This window comes from Schistocerca piceifrons, chromosome 1, assembly GCF_021461385.2.
Source record: "Schistocerca piceifrons isolate TAMUIC-IGC-003096 chromosome 1, iqSchPice1.1, whole genome shotgun sequence".
NCBI lineage: Eukaryota > Metazoa > Arthropoda > Insecta > Orthoptera > Acrididae > Schistocerca > Schistocerca piceifrons.
In genome coordinates, this window is record NC_060138.1 from 1,061,919,522 (window position 1) to 1,061,946,251 (window position 26,730).

General features: G+C 39.6%; 1 protein-coding gene across 1 annotated transcript in view; it reads right to left on the reverse strand.

Moving 5' to 3' along the window:
- LOC124751815 (ankyrin repeat and MYND domain-containing protein 2) overlaps positions 1-25,748 on the reverse strand; it is a 45,474-nt gene extending 19,726 nt beyond the window's left edge. Inside the window, exons 1-3 of the mRNA XM_047248991.1 lie at positions 25,361-25,748; positions 25,009-25,174; positions 4,744-4,883 (exon numbers count right to left, since the gene is read on the reverse strand). Of these exons, the coding sequence (XP_047104947.1) occupies positions 4,744-4,883; positions 25,009-25,174; positions 25,361-25,561 (507 nt within the window). The 5' untranslated portion in view covers positions 25,562-25,748. The remainder of the gene's footprint in view (positions 1-4,743; positions 4,884-25,008; positions 25,175-25,360) is intronic.
- Between the last annotated feature and the right edge of the window lie 982 nt (positions 25,749-26,730).

Sequence of the window (26,730 nt, forward strand, 5' to 3'; positions counted from 1 at the left end):
ATTCAAAGGACTTTGAAATTATGTTGTTATAAATGAGTGTTTTAACTGAGATTTGTATTTTCAGTCTATTGTGGTGGCAAATGCAAAAGAACAAACTTATTTAGCTTTGCTCTATTTTCCACCCAATATTTACTCTTAAGCTTACATGAATATGATATATACAGCAATATAAACTTCTTTACTTACGAGTTAAGTAATCAGTCATTTTACTCTGCTGTCTATTTGCCCAATACACAATTTCTAAATTATGTTCCATGTTCATTATTTCATTTGCAATTTCACTACTTCCTCTCCTAGCTTCATAGAATATCTTCACAATTCTAATGGCTTTAAAAGTGTCACTCACAGCAGGGATAGGCACTTCTTTCTTATTCCTCTTCTTCTTCATCTCTCTAACTCACTACATGGTCATGGTGGCCCTATTCTTCACTTCATTTGCAATATCATTTTCAGTTTTCACTTTGGTTGTAACAAGTTCATCATCTAATGTTGCACACATTTCAAGTCACACTGACTGAGAATATCACAGTTGATTTTTAGCAGCAATGCAGATGGTGGCAGATCATCAGTGTCATCAAATGTGTCTTCAGTTTTTGCAGCATTTATTCCTTCAGCTGTGATTCACACACGACGAAAACAGTTCTTTATGGTTTGGGTTGTGACTCAGCTCCAACCTTTGGTAATGTATCTGATCGCATCCACCAGTGTAATAGAATAATCCTGATTTTTCTCAATGCACTAAATCATTTTCAGTAACATGAGCTTTTGATAGTGGCATTTCAGACTCCTAATTACTCCTTGGTCCATGGGTGGCAAAAAGCTTGTCATATTTGCAGGAAGAAAAACAAGCTTAATATACTCCAGACCAGAGAGTGCAGGATGTACTGGACAGTTGTCACCAAGAACCAGTATATTCCTTTTCTGACTTCTAAGTTCCCAATCCCAACACCTCATCTCTGCTTCAAAGAGTTCAGAGGTCATCCAGGACTTTTTTTAGCATTGTAGTGCACTGGCAGATTTTTTACATGCTTAAAACACCTAGGATTTTTTTATTTACCTATCACAAGCAATTTTTTTCTTCTCAGTTCCATCTGAATTAGCACACATCAGAACTGTTATTCGTTCTTTAGATAACTTGCCACCACCACGTTTTTCACCCTTGAATTTCAGTTTTTTGTCGGGTGTCAATTCAAAGAAAATGCCAGTCTCGCCTACATTAAAGATGTCACAGTCCGCTTATCCTTCATGAACTGCAGGCCAGATGGTAGTGAGCCACTGCTGAATTCACTGCTCGGTTTCCCAAAAGTAAAGTTACGACATTGCTTGAACCTGTCAATCCAGTCACTGATGGGCACAAATTCCTCATCTTTTACTTTGTTGGCAAATTCTTCAGCTTTCACCATAAGAGGGGGTTCACTAATGGGTATATTGATGCTTCTCTGCTGCTTAAACCACTACAACAGTGCTTCATCCACGTCCCTCTATTCAGCTTTTTGTATCGATTTTGTTCAAATGCAGTAACAATTTTATCCTTTTTCTTCAAAATCATTTGGACTGTGGAGTTTACAAAGCCAAACTGACAACACACATCAACGTTTTGAGCTCCATTCTCAATTTCATGAATCGCTTTCACTTTTTCTACCACCATTACAACTTTTCCTTTACTGGCCACACTCTTTTGAAACACAATGGAAACTGACATCACATGTACTGTTGACAAGTTCTGTGACTGTCACCACTATTGCAGTATGAATGCGCTAGGGAAGCAATGAAGTGAGGAGTCTGTACTACGGCTATTGTTGATGGAAAGGTAGGAAGAAGAATATGCCAGGTTCCCATATTACAACCGATTTCCTTCCACAGCACATTGATTCTTGGAAAATCTTGTCGCTAAATCAGGCTGAAAATGACGTTTTATAGGAGGCACACACATATACGTTTGTTGTATTAAACAAATATGAGAAGTACGTTCCTTACGGGGAACACAGATGTACCACAGAAATCACAATGTTACAGCCGAGTTGTCGTCATAATCGATATCATTATAAGAAGGTTCAACTGTAATATAATTAATGGATATATTTTCATCTTCCACATAACACTGGGATAAAAAGAAACAGAAGATGAAGTAAGAGGTAAGGAACATGTGGTAATTCACAAATAAGCCTTCAGACACTAATACCAAAACAAGCAAAAACTAACACCACAACTGCCAGAAATAATGTTGAATTTGGCGTAAAATAACACCAAAATGGTTTTTTCTGTTCCTGTGTATTGCTTAATTCCTTTTAAGTGTATGGCTGATGTATACACAGTATCGACCATATTTCCAAAATGTTATCATTTATTTCTAGCATAGTAGTGAATAAGCACATCAATGGTTTGATAATTTTAGTATCTATCAATCCACACTATAGAACATTATGAGATATACTTAACACTAGGTTCACCAACTGGTTCTACTAAAAAATTCTTCAACAGGCGGAGCTGCATGCTACTGAATTCTTTAGGTTCCTCTCACACTGTACTTTATCAGAAAGTAAACTTTATATGGTTGCTGGCAAACTATAAAAATTCGTGATCCTGAATTATGGATACTTTTCTGGACCAGAACACCTTACAAGCAAATCTGTTAGTATGAATAGGAGTTATATTACTTATGATGAATTTGATTAAGATATAGACATAATGAGAAACAGCAATAAAACAAACATCAACACCTTCTTGAAACTATTTATCAGATTTTGGAGAGTGAAATGCTGAATTTGTCTTCCGAGCTCTAAGACACTAGCAGGAATTATCGTACTTTTACTTGAGAAAACGAAGTTGATACCACTATTTCTGAAATTAATTTAACAATAACAAGACTACGCTGCTTCTTTTACACACACACACACACACACACACACACACACACACACACAAAAGCACATTGCACATGGCAGAAATGGAGGGAAGGAGGCTGACAGGTGAGAGAGAAATGTTGAAGGCGTTTGTGATAAGACTAGGGTACTAGTGAGTTCATTCTGGATGCAAGGAGGGGAAGTTGTGTGCAACATACAGCAACGGCATGCAGGAGTTTAGCGAAATTGATGGAGAGTGCAAAAAAGAAGATATGGGTGCAGGGTGAGTGAAATTAGGACAGAAGCAACTGAGAAAACATTTTTCCACATTTAGCATAAAGCTGAAGTCCACGTCAGTTCCCACTTCCCATTACCCTTCTCCTTTCTTAACACGGCAAGACTTTTTTCTTGTCTTATCTAATTCAGCCTGTAGTCAGTAGTCTTCCCTTTGCAGTTCACTATCTTCCTATCCCTACTGCATATCTTACATTGTCACTGAAGAGCCTCATTTACTTTCCTGATACTCAAACTAGTACAGGAAAAAATACAGCTGCCCTAACCCTAAACTATATAGTTAACCAACCTACGGCAAAATGAGCACTTCTTGCTCACAATAAATAGCAATGATTTAGCAAGAATAAGTTAATAGATTGTCGAGTAAGCAGCAAAACTTGTTCACAGAAATTTGGTCAACATATAGACAAACTAGGATTGATTAAATTGTTTAATTAGATTAGATTAGATTAATACTAGTTCCATGGATCATGAATACGATATTTCGTAATGACGTGGAACGAGTCAAATTTTCCAATACATGACATAATTAAGTTAATTTAACAACATAATTAAGTTAATATAACAACTTTTTTTAATATTTTTTTTTGTTTGTTTTTTTTTCTTTTTTTTCTTAATTTTTTTCTTTTTTTCTTAATTTATATGTAAAAATTCCTATGGAGTAGGAGTTGCCACTCAGAAATTCTTTTAATTTCTTCTTAAATACTTGTTGGTTATATGTCAGACTTTTGATACTATTTGGTAAGTGACCAAAGACTTTAGTGGCAGTATAATTCACGCCTTTCTGTGCCAAAGTTAGATTTAATCTTGAATAGTGAAGATCATCCTTTCTCCTAGTATTGTAGTTATGCACACTGCTATTACTTTTGAATTGGGTTTGGTTGTTAATAACAAATTTCATAAGAAAGTATATATACTGAGAAGCTACTGTGCATATTCCTAGATCCTTAAATAAATGTCTGCAGGATGATTAAAAGACATTGTATCTCCTGTAAACCTGTACTAGGCGGTAATGAGATAGCCCTTCTCAGTTACGCTGGGCTCCAAAACACACACATTCTGTAAGTTTACTGCTTAAAAACTGCACTTAAAAATTAAAACTAGAGCCTGCATTTATAAATATGCTTTTGTAAGTACTGCCCAAAGATGAAAATGTTGACAAAAGGTTTAAATATATATACTAATTCAAATATGACCACAAAGTCTTTCACGCTAGATTTGTTGTGTTAAATGATATCAGTTGGTTTACAGAAAAACATCAGAAGTGCCCCACGAAACATTTAATTTAACTAATATACTTGTCATCTATGTAAAGTTCACTAAAATAATATTACTAGTAATTAGCTTATCTTTACACAAGGATAAAAACTCAGGTCTTGCCTGGCACAGGAAGGACTAAACACTTCGTAAATAGATATTGCTTATAATCCTACCCCCCTCCCCCTCCCCTTCTCTCTCTCTCTCTCTCTCTCTCTCTCTCTCTCTCTCTCTCCCTCCACACACACACACACACACACACACACACACACACACACACACAACGAAAATTTTGGAAGAGAACACTACATTTATAACTATGTTTACTGGTTTACATTAACATTATTACCTGCATTACAAATTTATGCAATGGTGCAGCAAGCACAGGTGTCAGTTTAGGCTCAGTCTCTAAACCTTGAGGAACTGTATAATAGTCAACATCAGCTTTAGGTACAAAATTATTAATGACTGCCACACATGCATGGTTTCCTGTAAACAAAAGAAGTGAAATTAATCACACCAAAAAGGTACTTATCAACAAAAATAATCACTGTTTGAAAACATAATATGGGCAGAAAAAAGCCTACTCCCCAAGCATTGGAGGAGAAAAAACAAATAAAAGGTATGGCAACGCACAAGCTTTCGGAGCCTATGGCTCCTTCCTTCTGGCAAAAGGATTAAAGAGAAAGGAAGAGAGATGACTTAAAAGATCTGATGAGGTTCAGGAAATGGGAAGAATTTTGGGAAAGACACCCAGAACCCTGGATCAGAGGAGACTTACTGGATGGGATAAGAAGGAAAGACTGACTGTTGATGCCTACACTGGACAAGATTTGAAAACCTGAGAACTTAAACATCAAAGATACAAAAATAAGGAAGACAGAGATTACAGAGAAAACATTGTGCAAGGGTCAATAAGAATGGAAAGCTAAGTGCATTGTATCTGGTAGACATGTGAGGTGGCAGCGAAAAATAGACAGGTCAGAAAAATAAAAGACATAGAAGAAGATGAAGAAGAAGAAGAAGGAATAGTTGCTGAAAGAAATGTGGAGACCACAGAAATTAACACAAATTTGGGCCAATAGCGTGGTTCTCGCACATGTGACTCCAGTTCCCATCTGTGGAGTTCTGAAAAACTGATGTCAGGAGGGAGAATCCAGATGGCACCTATGATGAAACAGGCTTCGAGGTCATTGATGTCCTACTGTAGAGGATGTTCAGCAACAGGATACTGTGTCATCATGTGACAGAGGATATACTTTGTTCTCCGAATTTCTGAGAATATTCTCAGGTTCGCACGAATAATGTGAGTTTGAGAATACACTTCACCTGAGAATGTCTTCCGGATGGGGGAAGTTGCTCAATTCCAAGAACATTCTCCAGTTTCATATGAATAAAACAACAGAAGTATCTCACAAGCGAAGAATATCCTCCATGTTTTGAAGTGTCCTCTGTAATTTCTGTAATTTATTTTGTTTGGTGTGTGTGTGTGTGGGGGGGGGGGGGGGGGGAGGAAGAAGAAGAAGAAAGGATACATATAGCCTGAAGACATACTAAAAAGAGAAAAACATCATTTGGTTGGTGAACTCCCTTCACGCAGAAATCATTAAACAAGAGGATGGTGACCTTCCAAATGAAGTAAAAAAAGAAAAAAAATTGTGTTACTTAGCAGACCCAGAATTTCAGAATGGTGCAGGTGGAGGGGGTATACACAAGACAACCACGTCACTGGCATTATCTGATAATCATAATCATGTTTTCTCACAGCATAAATATTATATTTTTATAATGGAAGGAAACATTCCACGTGGGAAAAATTATATATAAATACAAAGATGAGGTGACTTACCGAACAAAAACGCTGGCAGGTCGATAGACCACAAACAAACACAAACATACACACAAAATTCAAGCTTTCGCAACAAATTGTTGCCTCATCAGGAAAGAGGGAAGGAGAGGGGAAGACGAAAGGAAGTGGGTTTTAAAGGAGAGGGTAAGGAGTCATTCCAATCCCGGGAGCGGAAAGACTTACCTTAGGGGGAAAAAAGGACAGGTATACACTCGCACACACGCACATATCCATCCACACATACAGACACAAGCTTGTGTCTGTATGTGTGGATGGATATGTGCGTGTGTGCGAGTGTATACCTGTCCTTTTTTCCCCCTAAGGTAAGTCTTTCCGCTCCCGGGATTGGAATGACTCCTTACCCTCTCCTTTAAAACCCACTTCCTTTCGTCTTCCCCTCTCCTTCCCTCTTTCCTGATGAGGCAACAATTTGTTGCGAAAGCTTGAATTTTGTGTGTATGTTTGTGTTTGTTTGTGGTCTATCGACCTGCCAGCGTTTTTGTTCGGTAAGTCACCTCATCTTTGTATTTATAAATATTATATTTTGTTAGAAATATGTAGGTGGGTAAGAGAAGTTAATAACTGGTTGATTACAAACCTAGCGATCTGTTTCTCATAATGAAATCACACAGTGACTGCTTAAATACTTGATGCAGACAATTAAGCATCACATTTAACCAACCAAAATTACCTCATGTTAGAAAAATCTGACACGAGTTCCGGTTTGGAGCAGATGAAAATGTGGTGCATTCTTAAGTTTTCAATTCCATAATGTATGCACCTTACTTCAATAAAAAAAAAAAGTTTTCGATGTGCCGAAAATTTGGTACCATTGTCAAGAAACGCATTTTTGTAAAGTGTCTGTAATCATTTCAATAATTTTCTGTCGCACATAAAACTAAAATCAAAATGTAGTGCAACTATTCCAGAACACCATGATGCCAGTTCCATATTTTTACATTGAGTAGCTTGCCTGAATCATCACTGAATTGAATGAAATGCACGATTAAGGGTGTATTCTGTGCTGGACGCAGCAAACGAAATGCATCAAGAACCTGTTGTGTTGGGGCCGCTCCTGTTCCTAATTTATATAAATGATATGCCCTCTAGTATTATGGGTAACTCTAAAATATTTCTGTTTGCCGATGACACTAGCTTGGTAGTAAAGGATGTTGTGTGCAACATTGACTCTGTTTCAAGTAGTGCAGTACATGACCTCAGTTCATGGCTTGCAGAAAATAAACTAATGCTAAATCACAGTAAGACTCAGGTTTTACAGTTTCTAACACACAATTCAACAAAACCTGACGTTTTAATCTCACAGAACGGGCATATGATTAGTGAAACTGAACAGTTCAAATTCCTAGGTGTTCAGATAGATAGTACGCTGTCGTGGAAAGCTCACGTTCAGGATCTTGTTCAAAGACTTAATACTGCCATTTTCACTATTCGAACGGTATCGAAAGTGAGTGATACTTCGACACGTAAATTAGTCTACTTTGCTTATTTTCATTCACTTATGTCATATGGTATTATGTTTTGGGGTAACTCTTCCCATTCTAGAAGGATATTTTTGGCTCAGAAACGGGCGGTTCGGGCAATAAGTGGTGTGAGTTCACGAACCTCTTGTCGACCTCTGTTCACGAGTCTGGATATTTTGACATCGGCCTCTCAATATGTATATTCCTTATTGTCGTTTCTTGTTACCAATATTAGTTTATTTCCAACAATAAGCAGCTTTCACTCAGTTATACTCTGCAGAAATCAAACCTCCATTTGGATTGGACTTCCTTAACTCTTGTGCAAAAAGGTGTGCAATATACTGCTGCATCCATTTTCAATAAGCTGCCACTTGAATTCAAAAATCTTAGCAGTAATCCACGCGCTTTCAAATCGAAACTGAAGAGTTTCCTCATGAGTCACTCCTATTCTGTCGAGGAGTTCCTTGAAAAATTAAGCTGATTCTCATTGTATTGCTGATAGCGTTTGCTTAAACTTATGGACTGATTTTCTTTCAGGTTCATGAACATTTAATTTTATCTGTTATTACTTTTATGTTGTAAGATCATGTACTGGCACGTTCCATGACCTTGGAGATTTGCTCCTCAATTTGGTCCTACGGAACTTGACATCTAAATAAATAAATAAATAAATAAATAAACCTTCTCAAGAAGTAGGGGAGGTAGTAAGAAATAACTATGTCAGAGTGTATGCTTCAAAACCTGATACAGTTTTGCTAGTTACAGTACTGGTAAAGGTGGTGATAGGAGAATGCATCAAGCATGTCTTACAGTGGGGACGGTCACAGGAGTAGGAGCCAATAGGGTAGTGAAATGGGTGCAGAAGAAGCATAGCATCTGACTGGGGTATTGCAGGGATTGGAATGGGGTGGAGGGGAACAAAAAGTTATTAAGTTATTCTTGGTGTGGTTGGCTAAATGTGACACAGAGTGGACATCTTTTCTGGGCATGACTTTGGAAAGTTATAGCCTCGTCGAAGTATATGCTTAATTAATATATTCATGGTCAAGGATCAACTGAACAAGGATAGGATGTGGTGGCCCAAGAAATATGCTTTTGCACTACATTGGTTGGGGTAATTACATACAGTGAAGGCTTGTGAGAATGGTGGTGTTTTACTGTCAGGCATTTGTCTCTGAAAATTACATTTGCCACTAATGCCAAGCCTGAGAAGGAATGTTTGACATCAGAAGGATGGCAACTATCAAGATGTACAGGGGTTGACTGAAAAGTAGTGCCTCCACCTTCGTACCTCTTCAACAGTTGGCAGCAATGGTATGCTGCAGGTACTGGCTTGTTCTGTAGCTTCTTCTCTACAGCTCCAGTTGGCGGGAAGCCTTATCATTGAACAGTCGTGTTGTTACATTGTAAAGTATGAGACCCTATGCAGACGATCGGTAATGTGATTTAAGCAATGTGGAGTCATTGAATTCTTGACACCGGAAGGTGTCAGCCCAAAAGAGATTTATCAGAGAATGAAAGCAGTTTATGGTGATTGTGTTGATGTGAGTACTGTGTGTCGTTGGGCGAGTAAGTTTAAAGATGTTGAGACGGGAACACCTGACCTGCGTGACAAACAAAGTATTGGATGTCCTATGACAGCAACCACCGAGTTTCACAAGCAAAAGTTGACAGATTGATTCAGGACAATCGTTGTGTCACTCAGAGAGAAACTGCAACCACAATCGGCATTTCACAAGAACATGTGGGTCACATTACTGCTTTGCTTGGCTATCGGAAGATCTGTGCACGATGGGGTACCCCGGATGTTGGCTCCTAAATGAAAGCGCACAGACTTGAAATTTGCCAAGAACTCCTCTCGCGTTACGAGAATGAAGGTGACTACTCTCTCCATTCAACTGTGACAAGAGACGAAACATGGGTACACCATTAGGACCCAGAGACGAAATGTAAGTCTATGGAATATCGACACAAAGACTTGCCCCCGAAAAAGAAATTCAAGATGCAGCCCTCAGCTGGAAAAATCAAGACCACAGTGTTCTGGGACACAGATGGTGTTTTCCACGTTGATTACCTTGATCGTGGAACAACAATAAATTCAGTGTGTTACATTACAACTCAACGAACTCTGAAACGACGGCTGACAAGGGTCCAAAAGGAAAAGGGAAATGTTTTCCTGCAGTATGACGATGTCGAACCACACACTTCACATGCCACCACAGCAGAACTTCAGAGACAAACTCACCACCGTAGGGCATCCACCATACGGTCCAGATTTAACACCATCTGACTTCTATCTGTTCCCGATAATGAAAGACGATATGCGGGGACATCATCATTATGTTTCTGATGAAGATGATGAGAGAACTGTGAGACTGTGGTTGTGGAAACAGAGTGTCGACTTCTTCCATGACAGCTTCAGAAAACTTGTTCATTATTGGCAGAAATGCAGCCAATTCGCTGGTGATTATGTGGAAAAATGAATGTTGGTAATTAAAGCTCACATTCTAAGGATTATTTCTGTGTTTCATTTATTAAAATATTTCCATACAAACGCAATTAACGAAGGTGGAGGCATTACTTTTCATTCAACCCTCATATGTAATGTTGTTTCTTTGTAGCTTTAATGTGAATAGAAGTGTGTAGCTGACCCTCAGTGAGGATGAAGTTAACATCAAGGAAAGTGACAGGAGATTTGAACAGAATCATGTGGAATTAAATTTAGAGAATGTATTTAGAGCGTCCAAAAATTTCAACGGGTCAGCCTCATCATGAGTACCTATGGTAAAGATGTCTTTAATGTATCTAAACCAAACCAGGGGCTGAAGAGTAATGGATCCCAGAAAACACGCTTTGAAGCAACCCATAAAAAGGTTTGCATAGGAAGGAGCCACACTGGTTCCATGAGCATACTCCTGATCTGTTAGTATGTATGTCTCTCAAAGGTAAAACAGACGCTGGTAAGCATCATGCACGAGTTAACAAGAGTGAAAAGCTATGTGCATTGTACATAACAGATGTGGGAAGCATACGGCGAAAAATAGACAGATCAGAAAATGAAAGATGAAGAAAACTAAAATGGAGTAAAGAAAGGAGTAGTTGCTGTGAAGAAATGCTGAGACTCAGAAATTAAAATAAATTAATGTCAGGTGGGCAGCAAGAACCAAGAACATGTGTTAATGTTAGTTCCCACCTGCGGAGTTCTGAGAAACTGGTGTCTGGGGGAAGCATCAAGACGGCATGTATGGTAAAACAGGCACCAATGTCACGATTGCCATGTTGTAGAGAATGCTCTGCAACAAGATATTGTGTGTTGCCAGTATACACCCTGTGCCTACACCCATTCATCCTAACTGATAATCTGGTGGTAGTCATGCACTTGTAAAAGGCCAAATAGTGTTTACGTAACAGCTGGTATATGACATGTCATTTCACAGCTGGCTCTCGTTTTGATTGTATATGTTTTGCCAGCTACAGAGCTGGTATAGGCAGTGGTAGGAGGGTGCATAGGGCAAGTTTTGCAACAGGGATGGTCACAATGATAGGAGCCACAAGAGAGGGAGAGAATATTGTGGAGATTTGGAGGTCAACAAAAAACTATTATAGGTGTGGTGGGCAAAATCTCAAGACAGTATGGATCTCATTTCAGGGTATGATTTTAGGAAGTCATGGCTGTGTTGAAGTAGCTGATTAATACATTCCAAGCCAGGCTAAAATTGAGTGACACGTGGTGTGCACCGAAAATGTTTTTTGGAAGGATCAGCGGTACCAGGATTGGATATGATGGCCTGGGGAATCTGCTTTTGAACTAGCTTGGTGGGATAATTATGTTCAGGATGAGGTGAGAATGGTGGTGTATTGCTGTAAAGAGTCTGCAGCTGAACTAATTTGTTTGCCTCGAATGCCAAGTTTGTATGGGAAGGATGGCAACTGTCAAAATTTAAGTACTGTTGTCTGTTAGTAGTTTTAATGTGGACAGTGTGTAGTAGGCCTTTGGTGAGGATGAGATCAACATCAAGGAAAGTGGCATGGGATTTGAAACAGGGCTATGTGAAATTTAATTGGGAGAAGGTACTTAGAGATTACAGGAATTTTAACAGATAGGCCTCATGATGAGTTCATATGGCAAAGATGTCATCAATGTATCTAAACCAAACTAGGGGCTGGAGGCTTATGGATCCCCCTCCAAGCGTTCCATGAGAAGGTTGGCATAGGAAGGAGCCATCCTGGTTCCCATAGCCATACCCCTGTCTGTTAGTATGTCTCCCCCTGAAAGGTGAAGTAGAACTGGCAAAACATATACTATCAAAGGGGGAGCCACCTATGAAACAACACATCATATACCAGCTGATACGTGACCACTGGCCAGCCTTTACATGAGCATGACTATCACCAAATTATTAGTTAGGATGAATGGACATAGGCAGAGGGTGTTTACTGGCAACATACAATATACTGTTGGAAGAGCATACTCTACAATGTGACAGTCATGAACTCAGTGCATTTCACCACATGTGCCATCTGGATTTTTCACCAGACACCAGTTTTTCAGAACTCTGCAGGTGGAAACTAGCACTACAACATGTTCTTGGTTCTCGTCACTCAGTTGGCCTTAATTTATGTTAACTTCTGAGTCGCAGCATTTCTTCACAATAGCTACTGCTTTTTCCCACTCTGTTTTAGTTTTCTGCATCTTTCATCTTCTGACCTGTCTATGTTTCAATGTCCCCCTCCCACCTCTGTTGCATACAATGAATTTAGTATTTCACTCCTATTAAGTCGTGCATGATGTTTTAGCAGTGATCCTGTCTTGCATTTACCTTGTCTTCCACCTTTAAGCTCTCAAGGTTTTCGAATGTCATCCGGTGCAGTCACCAGCAATCAGTCTTTCCTTCTCATCCTGTCCATTAAGTCACCTGCAGTTCTGGGTGAATTTTCCACAATCTACCTCTTTACCTAAACTCTCCAGTCCTTTTCCTTCATCCCTCTTCCTTCCCCTTCTGCCAGAAGAAGGAGCCACTGGCTCCGAAAGCTTGCTTAAGTATAACCCCTTCTTATGCGCATGCACTGCTGCCGCTTGTTTTTGAGTAGATTTTTTACTTGTCTAATTACATTATATTGTCAAAAATTGATTGTTTTTGTTATTAAATTATTCAGTTGATACACTTTCATATTTGACAGTATATTTGCTTCAAGTCTCCCTTTAAACTATAAAAGATGGATTTTTCCTTGTTTTGTATAATACTTTTGTGTAACATTAACTATCTAGTTAAACAGTTTACATTAAAAATATAAAGTTTGTTTTAATATATGCTAACCAAATTGTTTAATGCTGAATTGCAGAGAACATATTTTCCAACCGTCAATCTGTATTCATTGGTTTCAAGCAAAAGGGTATTATAACGAAAGTAGTGGAAAACTACTCAACGTGATACTTCCTGGCAAATTAAAACTGTGTGCCCGACCGAGACTCGAACTCGGGACCTTTGCCTTTCACGGGCAAATGCTCTACCATCTGAGCTACCGAAGCACGACTCACGCCCAGTCCTCACAGCTTTACTTCTGCCAGTATCTCGTCTCCTACCTTCCAAACTTTACAGAAGCTCTCCTACGAACCTGCAGAACTAGCACTCCTGAAAGAAAGGATACTGCGGAGACATGACTGCAGAGTGAAAATCTCATTCTGGAAACATCCCCCAGGCTGTGGCTAAGCCATGATACTGAAATGTTAATCACTTAAGTATGTTACCTACTGATGTGTATTCCCAAAATTTCATTACTCCAAATTAATTATGTTTTGGCGTTGCAATTTTTTTTCCGTCAGTGTATATGGATCACTTTGTGGAGACGACACTAAAAACTGCACAGCTTAAACCTTAACACTTCTTCCATTATGTGGGTGACACCTTTTTTTTTAGTGGGAAAAGGGCAGAGATTACATTACATTAATACTTGTTCCATTAATGAATGTGCCATTTTGGAATGATGCGGAATATGTCAGTTTAACATAAGTTTCCTTTACACAATAAAATCAAATTTTTTGTCTTCTTATCTAAAAATTCATTTACTGAGAAGGAGTTGTCATTCAAAAATTCTTTTTAATTTGATTTTAAATGTTAGTTGGCTATCTGCCAGACTTTTAATACTATTTGGCAAATCACCAAAGGTTTTAGTGGCAGCATAATTCATCCCTTTCTGTGAAGTCAGATTTAACCCAGAATAGTGAAGATCATTCTTTCTTCTAGTGTTGTAGCTATGCACTTTGCTATTTACTGTACAGAATTGTATGTACCACAAGGGAGCCAAGACAGAATCCTTTGGACACCATTCTTGATACCTCCCCAATTAGAGGACTCGGCTGATTTTTGCAGACTACCTTTACTGTTAATTTTGGCTTCTGCATTCTTCCATTTAAGTATAAACTAAACTATTTATGCACTGTCCCATTCTTACCGAAATACTTCAGCTTATCTAGAAGAATTTCATGATTCACACAGTCAAAAGCCTTCAAGCGAGCACAAAATATCCCAATGGGTGAAGTTCGTTTATTCAGAGCATTTAGTATTTGATCAGTGAAAGCATGTATAGCACTTCCTGTTGAAAAACCTTTCTGAAAACCAAACTGAAATTTTGATAGTACTTCATTTTTACAAATATGTGATGCTACTCTTGAATACATTACATGTCCTAAACAAGTTCCTGGACCACACGCACTTCACAATGGCACTAGAACAGAATGGATGTCTTCCATTTGTGGCCATTCTGATAAGAAGAAAAGCAGATGGTACAGTAGGATGTACAGTCTACAAAAAGAAGACCCGCATACAACCGTACTTTCATGTAAAGAGCTGTCATCATCCAGCACAGCAGTACACTGTTGTGACAACTCTAGTACATAAAGCACATGCCCTTTGTGACGAAGGCAGACTCCCCACCTAGCTGGTTGGAGGTTAAAGGACAAAATATCAAGGCCATCAGTTCCCCATCCAGGGGTACTTCATCTGGAATTAGTGACTTCAGCAAAGTACATGTTCTCATGGTGGAAGTCCATAGGAGCAGTAAGACTGAGGCACAGAATGCAATACTAATACCAGACGTGAGAAAGTATTTACGGAGAAGCATATGGATCAGGCAGGTATATAGGTCAGAGCAGAGTTTATCTAATGGTGAAAAACACCCCTCATCACCACATCTGACCCTCACTTGCCCAAATCACCACATCTGACCCTCACTTGCCCAATGAAGGGTGAAGACAGTTACACAGCAGAGAATTTCTTCAAGTCAATACACTGAGAACAATAAAATCAAGAAGGATTTTTAAATTTAATGGGTTTCAGTTGGACTGTCGCTAATAAACACAAGAGGACAGAAATAGGTAAGGCAGCAGGTGGTTGTCTCTGTGCTTCAGCATGTAAACAGAGTTGGGCTACCCCCAAACATCACACACTTGCTCCAGCGAAGTCAAGGTGTTGAAGAGTCCCCACTATTCACACGAGAGTGCAGCCATTAAAACAGAAAACAAGGTGCAGCAGAAAAGTTGACAAACCGCATCTAAATGCAAATAAAACAGAATAAGAGGGGAATGAAAGAGGGAGTTGGTCAAGGAGGTTGGGTCAGAGGCCCCCTGACTGAATGCAGTGGGAGATGCCACAACGCCAAACATCCTGCCCCTGCTCCAAAGGTTGCTTAAAACCTTATATCTGAAAATACAAGCCACTTTCATGGAGAACTAATTAAACCATCCAGGAATCGTCTGCCAGTATTTGAGACACAAGAATTCAGAAGGCCATGCCTATTGTGGAGGGCCAGAAGAAGGGGCGAAACACCAGGCTGTGAGACTGCTATCTGTAAGGCTCCACAACTATATGTGAGTAGCTCATTACATAAAACAGAACTATGGGTTAGCATGGTGTGACCAATGCAGAGCTGACATAGGATTATGGATTCCTTCCAGGAGGAATGGAAGGAAGAATACCATGCAATAGTAGTCTCCTCAATAGTACCTAATTTGTTAGAGTGGGCAGTAGCCAGGCAGTAATTATTTGATTATGAGTGAGCAGAGGTCTTATTTGCAACCACAAATCTGCGACTTGCATGAGCAAATTGAATTGGGGGGGGGGGGGGGGGGGGTGTTTGAATAATCACTCCTCTAGTCAAATGGTCAGCCAGTTCATTCCCTGGGATACCAAAATGACCTGAGACAGAGAGAAAGACAGCTGAGCAGCCAGAGTGACTAAGTTCAGAGAGAAGGTCATGAACTGTGGAGACCACAGAATGACAAGAGTAACATTTGTCAGTGGCCTAAAGACTGTTCACTGAGTCACTATGCAGTCAAGAGAGGCTCATTTAACAAAGTTAAGGGCTCTGTTAACAGCTATCAGCACCAACATAAAAACACTATGTGTTCCTGACAACAAAGTGTTTACCTGAACAGGAGGGTGTCGAAAGGCATATCCCGTCTTTCCACAGTTTTAGAGGAGTCAGTGCACAAGATGGTAGCACCCTGAAACTCCTGAAGAACTGGATTTGACAGACACCGAACAGCCATGGGGCGACAGAGACTTTACGACACTGAAATAAATTGGTCCTAAATTGGGGCTTGGGCACCAACCAAGAAGGCATGCACAAGAAAACACAGGGTACACTTCTAGGGATGAGAGGCAGATGTTCTGGCTCAAATGGCTCTGAGCACTATGGGACTTAACATCTGAGGTCATCAGTCCTCTAGAACTTAGTACTTAAACCTAACTAACCTAAAGACATCACACACATCCATGCCCGAAGCAGGATTCGAACCTGCGACCGCAGCGGTCACGAGGTTCCAGACTGAAGCGCCTAGAACCGCACGGCCACACCGGCCGGCGATGTTCTGGCAGAAGGCTGTGAGATGCCTTCCAAATGGTAATCTCACTTGAGGAGTGGTATCCTCGCTTCAGCGAGGAGACTGCCTATGGGACTATTCTGGAAGGATCGAGTGGCCTGTTGAAATCCAACATGGTGGATCAGGTCTAACAATTTCAAAGCCAAAGGTGCTGCTGAGCCATAAATGTGGCAACCATAGTCCAGCTGGGATGAGACCAGCGTCCAGTAAATACAGAGAAGAGCAGGATAATCTCCACCCAACAAAGTGCGGGCAAGGAAGCAGAGAGCGTTAAGCTAGTCTTCAGCTGACACATTTAGTGAAACCGAGTCAGCTTTCTATCAAAAAGAGACAACAATGAGACTCTCCAACAACATCCAAGTTATAAGAGCATACTGCAAGCCAACACAGACTGATTTATATCTCAACATCCAGAGTTTTCACCACCCAGTCAAGAAGAGAACAGCTTTAAAAACACTGGTATCCAGAGCAAAAACTGTTTTTGACAAGGACCACTTGGATTCTGAAATTAATCATCTGAAGTATGTGTTCCAAAAGAACAGCTACAGTTCAGATGATATAAAGTCAGCATTATCCAAGAAAAGGAAATGTGAAACTGTTGAACATTCACATAATGAGCCACTGGTTGCACACCTTCTATTCTGTGGTGCTCCATCCAGCAAAACAACCAGAGTCCTGGGAAGACAAGGTATTGCTTTATATTGTGCATATGTGTCAAAGTTCTTTTACTGTCACCTTTTGAATTCTTTTTATAATTTCCAGAAAAAAATTGTTTTTCAAAAATGCCAATACAGAAAAGTTAAGATTCTTTTCTGTTGATTAGGACCAAGTGGTACTATATTCTCTGGAGAGGTTCCACTTTTAAGTTGGACAGCTTTCATTTTAAAAAATCATTTTTTTAACTTTCAAGGGGAATGTATATCTTCACTGAAGTTGTTTCTTACTAATTTCTTTCTTATGATGTTTATTTCTATTTTCTTTGTTGCAGTTATTTCTTATCACTTTCTTTGTTGCAGTTATTTCTTTTCACTTTCATTGCTGCAGATATTTCTTATACTTTGTTGTAGTTGCCTGTCGGTTTCTTTGTCATGGTTGTTCACTGCAGGTTTCTGTATTGCAGTTGTTCAGTGCTAATTTGTTTACTGAAGAGGCTTCTAAGAAATCTGAGACCATCCAGTGAGTTCTGTGTTTTCATGAGGAATTTGTCAGTTGACAATTGCAGTGTGTTTTGTGAAAAGGACTGTTTGAAATGTCTTCTGACTGGGGCCACAGGAGAGTGAAATGCGCTCACTATTTGCATACCCATAAAAGAGTGATATACAAGACAAACAAAAAAAAACAGACTTTGTTCAGGTTGGGAATAAGTGTTCTCATCTGAAGACTCTGTTTCAAAGTGAAGATGTTTCCAGTGATGACTTTTTGTGTTCTAAATGTTTTGACAGAATAACAACAATGATAGTACCTGAACAATATGAAGCCTCCCAAGGTGCAGATTTTACAGCAATTGAGGAAGAACTAAATACCCCGAGTCAGTCAACTATAGAGGTAGGTTTTAGCCTTGTTAAGAAGCTGTGGTCAGTGAAGTCAAGTCATAAGCTCTGTGCATTAAGAAAGTGCAGAAAAATTACTAAAGCTATGGATGAATACACTACAGCAAAACTGACCACACTCTTCAAAGTAGAAATCTCATCTTCAGAAGAAAATAGGCCAAAAGAGTCTTCGAAAGAGCAGATCCCTATTATGGTCATCCTGTAGAAGTAGCTCAAGTTCAAATAATGCGGTTATTTTATCTGGAAGATAAATGGGACAGTTCTCGCCAGAGTGCCAACAAAAGACACTATAACTGTAACAGTTGAAGGTCAAAAAGTTGTGAAAGTGAAGAGGTAAATGACTTGCAGTATTAAAGAAACTTTTGCAATTTATAAGAGTAACTACACAACTTCACATACTGGAAGATCAAAATTTTATGCACTACGACCTGAGTGGGTAATTCTGAATCCACCTAGAGACGTCTGTTATGTGTGCACTGTGCGAATTTCGAACTTTGTTTGGTAACTTTGAAGAACTTACTGGAGCATGTGACTTATGACATCTTGGTTGGGCATGTGAAGTCATTAGTAGTCTGTGACATAAAGCGAGAGACTTGTCTGTTCCAAGAATGTGGTGACTGCCCTGGAAAGGGAGGGCTGTCTTTACAGACACTTGACCTGGAAAACGTAGCAGATAACTGCAGAAATTACATATGTGACATGGGAGGAAAATAAACTAATTAAGAAAACTGTTGCATTTAACAGTTTCATTGATAAACTTGGTAAATGGTCAGCGAAAGCAGTAACACACCAGCATCTCAAAAAATTGGAACAACACATTGCAGAAGTGAAAAAGTGTGTACTGGTCTGTCATTCTCCCACAAGAAATACAAGAGTATCATTGGAGTAATGACCAGGTTTCAATTTTTACAGGAGTGACATATTTTCAAAACAAGACCACAAGTGTTGCAGTTATAAGTGATGACACAGGACATGACTCAGCATGTGTTTTGCTACCAATGCGCAAAGTTCTTCAACTGGAAATAGGGGCAGAGAAGATCATCATTATTTCTGATGGTGCTACAAGTCATTTTAAAAATCATTACCAGCTGTTTGAATTGAGTAAGTTGCTTGTGCCAACTGACTGGATATACAGTGCTACTGGTCATGGGAAAGGGTGTTGTGATGGTGTAGGAGGCCTGATGAAGCACTATGTTATAAAGCAATCTGTAGAGACCAGATACAGCTGCGATTCAGAATGCTGAGGATTTTATGAGAGTCGTGAAATCTTAAACATCCACAGCCCTCAGTCTTTTGTCCAAAGAGGAAATCAAAGAATTCCGTGAGCAGAAAAAAAAGAACGGTCCAAGGAAACTACTCCTGTGAAAGGAATTCAGAACACACATCTTTTGACTCAAAGTGATGGGCGAACTCATACAGTACGCATTTTAAAGAGAAATTTGGTTCATTCTGCCAACACCTCAGAAACAGCAGGATAATATTCAGATTCACAACCTGAGAAGTAGGATGTTTGTGGCGTGTGTGTATGACCAATTGGTGGACTGCACAGATTATAGACACCAGTTATGAGTTAAACGAAATTGTAATGAACTTTATGCTACCACATGGACTAGCTGCTGGATACAGGTTTCCAGCTGAAGGACAGCAACATCACCATCAGTGCTCACTTCCTACTCAGAATGTTTTGAAGATTGTAAGTGCTCCAGTTCCTACTGGTTAAACAACAGAAAGGAATCACTCTATATCAAAGGAAGATACTGAAGCAGTGGAACACACTTTTAGTTCATTGACTGGTTAATTTCAGTACAAAACAGAGTGCACAGAAGTTGTATACATTGAACCCTTTAAGTCTTTGGACCTTTCACATACACTTTGAAACCATTTAAAATGCTTGAAAAATGAGTCTCTTACTCATATTTCAAAACTAAAATTATGTTAAATAAGGCTAGGTTTTGATTTTTATGAGCCTGTTACATGATATGTGGTAATAAAAGAGGTTTTATGTATGGCAAAAATTTCAATCGTTTACAAAACCTGTCCAAAAGAACTTTGACAGGTAAGTCCAAATGGAGGATTTCTTTGTAATGATAAAGCAATTATCTTTCAAATAAAATAAAATGACAAAATATCTAGAACTGTTCCAGAAATACAACATTTAAAATTTTTTTTTCCAGACTTTGCATCTTCAAATTGGTATGCGCAGTGTCATCTTTGGAAGGCTGTATTCAGAGCAGAAATTTTTTTGGAGGGAAAAAAACATGTTTCTTACTTAGGTCTTCATTTTAACATATGCTAAATTCAATAACAACCGAGACTATGAAGGTAAGATTTTTTTCCTAGCTTGCCTGAATTGATATGGACTATGCCTTACGCAGCTGTGAAACTGAGCAAGAGGGCACAGCAGTTAAGGAAATGGATTTCTCATTTTGGAAAGGGGATGGCCAATTTCCTTCACCATTGTTGTCTGATCTACATATATACCACAAAAATCGCCTTACAGTGTGCGGTAGAGGTTACATTGATCCCACTATCATTTTCACCTTTGCTGTTCCATTTCCAGTGCATGGGATGAATTACTGTCAATAAGCTTCCTTATGAGCTCTAATTTATCACATTTTTTCATCATGGTTATTTCAAAATGGATATGTGGGAGAAAGTAATATGTTGCCAGAACTCTACTTCAAAGGTATGCTCTCTGAATTTCAACAGCAACCTTCTCCCTGTTGCACAATATCTCTCTTGTAGAGACTGCTACTGGAGTTTGGTGAGCATCTCTGTAACACTCTTGCATCCACTACACAATACCATGATAAAACACGCAGCTCTTTCTTGAATCTTCTCCCTCTCTCTCCTGTTAATCCTAGATGCCAAGGATCCCAGACTGATGACCAATACTCAAGAATCAATCAAACAAGTGCTTTGTAAGCCATTTCTTTTGTGGATGAATTACATTTCCTTAAGATTCTTCCAATGAATCTCCGCTTTGTATCTGCTTTTCCTAAAATTAGTTTTATGTGGGTTATCCCACTTTAGTTCCTTCCATACAGTTACTCCCAGATCTTTAAGATTACTACAGATTCTAGCAATTTTTCGCTAAAGTCTTGAACCTGGTCACAAATCTGGTATGATACTTGGTAAATTCATATTTTCTTCACTAAGCAAGTATGGAACTGCATCGAATGCCTTCTGGAAATCAAGGAACAAGGTATCAACTGGGCACCCCTGCTCATTGTACTCTGGATTGCACGGATGAACAAAGTGGGCTCTGTTTCACAAGATTCCTGTTTACTGAATCCACATGGGTTTTTGTAGAGGAGATTTTCACTCTCTACACACATTATAACACTTTAGAACATAACACTTACCATAATTCTACAGCAAATTGACATCAGTGACATAAGTCTGCAATTATGTGCATCAGTTCATCAACTCATCCTGAAAACAGGAATGACCTGTGCTTTTTTTTTTTTCCTCTAATCACTTGGTATTCCTCATTGTTCCAACCACCTAAAATAAACTATTACTAAAAGAAGCAAGTTCTTTCACATCGCTTTAGAATTTTACCTGGTCCAGATGCCTTTCCACTAGAGAACAATTATAGTTGCTTTTGTATTCTGTGATATCTTATCTCAATATCTGCTGTATTACATTCTTCCACAATGAGACAATTTTTGGATTACAGAACGCAGTTTTTGGTCTTGTCTACCATCTTCTGTTTTGCTGCCATTACAGTCACTGAGTGATGGAACACAGGATTTTATTCTGCTTATTGACTTTATCTAAGATTGAAACGGGAACCTCTTAGGATTTTTAGTCAGATTGGTTGGCAAAATTTTATTCTTTAATTCATTGAATGCAATTCACAGTGCTCTCCTTATCCTCATTTTGGCTTCGTTCAGCTTTTGTTTGCCTACAAGTTTTTGGCTTCGCTTAAATCTGTGGTGGAGCTCTGCCCTTATGTTCAGTACCCAGTGACCTCCACGTGAGCAGAATGTTAAACCCTACCCCCCTCCTTTCCTCCAACTATTTCATGAGGGGGTCAATAAATCACTTTACACATCAGATGAAACTTTTGATGTTCTTGATTGACAATGTGTTTTCAGCTTACAGGAACTCATACTGTACACCATCTGGCCTTTTGAGTAGCATGAGACAAATACTATAGAATTCAATTTCCATATTGATAACAACTATTTTATGAACTAACATCCCCTGCCCCTCTTTTGTATTTCCTTCTGATGGCAAAACTTGGAATGCTTTGTGGCAAAAGTAGACCATCATTGCATCGAATACATTATTACAAAAGATACCTGTCCTCAATCAACTATAGCTGTGAGAAATACTGACTATTAATTCTGACTGACATTTATGACGTGACAGCATGTGCAAACTGATTAAGCAGAATCTAGAACACATCCTATAATGCACTTTTGCTTATTAACATACTTCTTAGCACCCTAAACTTGCAAAGTTCTTCGCTGGTTTTGCTGATATTCCATGGTCTGTCAATAAACACACACGTCTAAGTGTCCAGAATACTTTGACATAAATTTCCAGAGGCTAATGTGGTTCGTGCTGGAACAGTGATTTATTATTTCTTTATTATATCTCTAGAATATTTCAGGTTTTCAACCAGAGAAAGTTAACCACAGAGCACCTAGCTCTCTCCTTTGAGAGAAAGATTGTCTCCCAAGGAGCCTTACAAACTGATGTCATTACTGAGGTGAAACAAGCAACAAGATATGAAGTAAATCAAATATATCTGATGTGCACTATTAATTAGTTGCTACTTTACATAATCACTATCAGTGCCACTGCACTTCTCATTCCCTCCCTCTAATACCTTACAAGTTTTTTTCCTAGTCTCTAAATAATTTTCTCGATGTCTATTGAACCTCAATGTGATCTGTGAAATTATCTCCATCCAAGTGTTCTTTCAACTTTTTAAATAAGTGAAAGCATCTCTAGGAGGATGTGTATCATATGCTGTATGCTCCAAAATTTTCCCTCTGAGCTAAGTGCAGATTGTGGATTGATATAATCACACAGTAAACAAATTTCTTGCAAATGCCTTTCTTGTCATTTGTTTTCAACAGTTCAGGGCATTGCTTTGTAGTGTGACAGGAAATACTGGCATTGATACTGTTTCCTCACGGCAAATGTTTTCATATGGAGTAAAACAAAATTGCCATTATTCTTTGGTGGTCAGCTGATAAATTTCTCTCAGGTGTGTATGGTAACATCTCCCTGTTTTCCTTTGTTCTTCTCTCTCTTTCTCTCTCCTTTTATTCTGAAGTATATGCTGGGTTAAGTTTCATTGCCTATCATAACACTATACACACAACCACCTTCTGTGACAATACAAACCATGCATCTTTTAGACAATGAATTGACTTGGCCATTAAATGGGGAAGAGGACTTTTCTCTATTGAACAGTTGCTAATCTAATCAAGTGCAGTCGAAAGCAAAATGAGTCAGATAAGAGAATCTCGCAGCATGAACATCTGAAAAACGTGATAAACCTCACCACAGCTGATCACTGGAAGAATTGTCATACTGATAGCTGTGGATGATGGTCCTTGGACATTCTTCGTTAGTGGAGTAATTTCTCTGATTTATTCCAATAACAATTGCAACTCTAGTTGTGTCAAATTACACAGTTTGCTTCCCTACGGCAAAATGTAACGAGTAACCCACCAAATCTCCTCCATGCTTGGGACTGGGACTTGCAACTATTCCCTGTAAGTGCTTCATTTATTTTATTTATTTATCATCCAAGGATCATCGCACAATGATATATGATTTGCCAAGGTAATAAGTGCAAATCAATAGGACAAAATATACAACACACATCATACATAAGACACTTTACGAGGATAGGGCAGGTATCCCATGGGGGTTATGGCAGGTTGTCAACTGTAGTCTTGTCTAAGGAACCATCCCATCATTTGCCTTAGTGATCCAGGTAAACCATGGGGAACCCAAATCAGGATGGCCAGACAGTGCAACTTCATCCCGCCAAAAATGAGGTCAGTGCCTTCAGAGCTGCACTGCCCTTGAGTTGTAGACATTCCAGCTCATTGTACAAGTGACTCATCTCTACTAGTGATTGAATGAGTAATAAGCTCTTCAAACCGGCTTCAGTCATCAGGGAGATGATCAAACTTCATTATTTAGAAGAGGTAAGATTAATATAAAGGTGTGTAGAAATAAAAGATGGCCTTTCACTGCAACATGCACTTCACTTCAACAGAAGATTACAATATCTGTCAATAATAAGACTTTTAGCCTAGAGATATATAAATGAAACTACCTTTTTTTCTGTACAGTAACAAAATACACTTGGCTGCAAAATCTTGAATGACAATATGTAGCTCACTATTTTCCTGTTCAACTGGTCATTCCTCTTAACTACAGATGCAGACTTTTATGCATGACAAATTGGAAGCAGTGAGATTTCTTTTGTGTGTGTGTGTGTGTGTGTGTGTGTGTGTGTGTGTGTGTGTGTGTGTGTCAGGGGGAGGGGGAGGGAGAAAAAAGAGAGAGAGAGAGAGAGAGAGAGAGAGAGAGAGAGAGAGAGAGAGAGAGAGGGGGGGGGGGGGGGGGAGAGACATTGCTATTTGTTGTAAAGTTATAACAGTTTCAAGTTTCATCACATATTATGTAATTTGCACTACACCACGGTTACTTACACAAACTTTGAACAAATTACCTACAAAACTGCCACACTAGAAATAACTGCTGTTAAGTTCGGGAAACACCGACATAAAGATACCAGACGAAGCATAGCATGGCGTCTATTACTAAAAATAATACAACTAATGAGATCAGTTGGCTAAACAAAGTTCGTTACCAACAAATGCTGCCATTTGCGAAGCTGTTCTTCCAACTGTATTGGTTGCATGACTCTTGGCCCCTGCCATGAGCAATAAGCGACATAACTCTGCGTTCCCTGACAACGCCGCAAAGTGTAACGCAGTGTAGCCATGCTCATGTTTTCCAGAATTTACGTCGGCCCCCTGAAAATTTGTTAATAAAGAAAACATGACAAAAATCTAAAATTTTTAAAGTTTGATTGATAACACCTAAACGATTAGTTTGATTGCGAAAACAGAAACAAAAATTCTGCCACCTGCTCTGTTCTAAATATTCGATTAAGACTGACAGCTGATTCAAAACCGCGTCTGCACTGTGTTGACACTTACCTGATCCAATAACATTTGCACCATTTCCTTGTTTCCTTTGTATGCAGCATGTTGAAGTGGCGTCATACCATTTTCATCAAATACGTCAGGTTTCATTTTGTGTTGTAATAGAAGGCTTTTTAAGCCGTCTGCGTCATTATTTGCAATTTTTTCAAATACTTCTTTCTCCGCCTCACTCGTACCGCCGCACTCAGATGCCATTGCTATCAAAGTAGTTCAATCACAGAACTTCCTCACCTGCTCTAGCTGGAAACATTACTTTCATCATTTTCTTGACGATTGCTACGTTTACGTAGGACACAATTTCCAGCAGACGAATACCGAATTTTGGAAACCGTTTTTCGCTGTCGTTTTTACATGTTTAGCTTGTTTACATGTTCAGCTGGTTTTCCATCCTCAGCCGCCACTCGAGGCTACAAAGACAGAAGTTTAAGAGATCAAGTATTGTCTGCGATTATGCGGTAGTTTGCACTTACCCCCCCCCCCCCCTTTATATATATAGACCCACCACTCGCCGTATACCGACCGCCACGAGGCCACCTCACCGTTCACTCTTCTCCGCGTTGGAGACAAGCTCTTCCTCGCCGGAGACATGAACGCACGCGCTAGATCTGGAATTCGCGGACACGGCGGAACATCAGTGGGAGGCGTCTTTATCACGCTGCCGAGATGGCACGAGCTTTCCTCTATGGACCTGACGAGCCAACGCACTATCTTCCAAATGGCAACGCTCCAGATGTCCTGGACATTTGTCTTGTCAAAGGCGTAAACTGGTTTGTCACACCCAGTACTCCACACCATGAACTCCGACCACCTGCCAGTGCTCTTCCAACTCCACTTCGATCCACTTCCTCATGCAGCCAAGCTCGACACCAGGAAGACCAACTGGCCACTTTTCCAGCAGCTTGTTATGGATCACCTACCAGAACAGCCACCATCGTTAGATACAGACGTCAATGCTGCTCTCGACACTCTGAACACGGCTCTTACCACAGCTGTCGTTAACTTCACGCCGCCTCCCAGGACCTCCACTGTGGCAGCCCCAGCTCTCCCTGTGGATATCCAGGATCTCATCCGGGAACGAAATCGCCTAAACAGAGTTTGGCATGAAACACCGCAACCTCAGCTGAAGCGTCGAATCAACCATCTACGCCGCAGCATCAAGGCTGCACTTGCTGCCCATCGTATATGCCAATGGGAGGAGAAGCTTGCCTCAGTTGGTCCTGGGGCTGACACGTGGGAGATTGTCCGTTCTCTCACTCGGCATCGTCCACAACTGCCGCCACTCACTACCACGGATGGACCTGCCTTCAGGCCTGCAGTTAAAGCAGAGGCCGTGGCAACGACTTTCGAGGCAAACTTCGGCCACT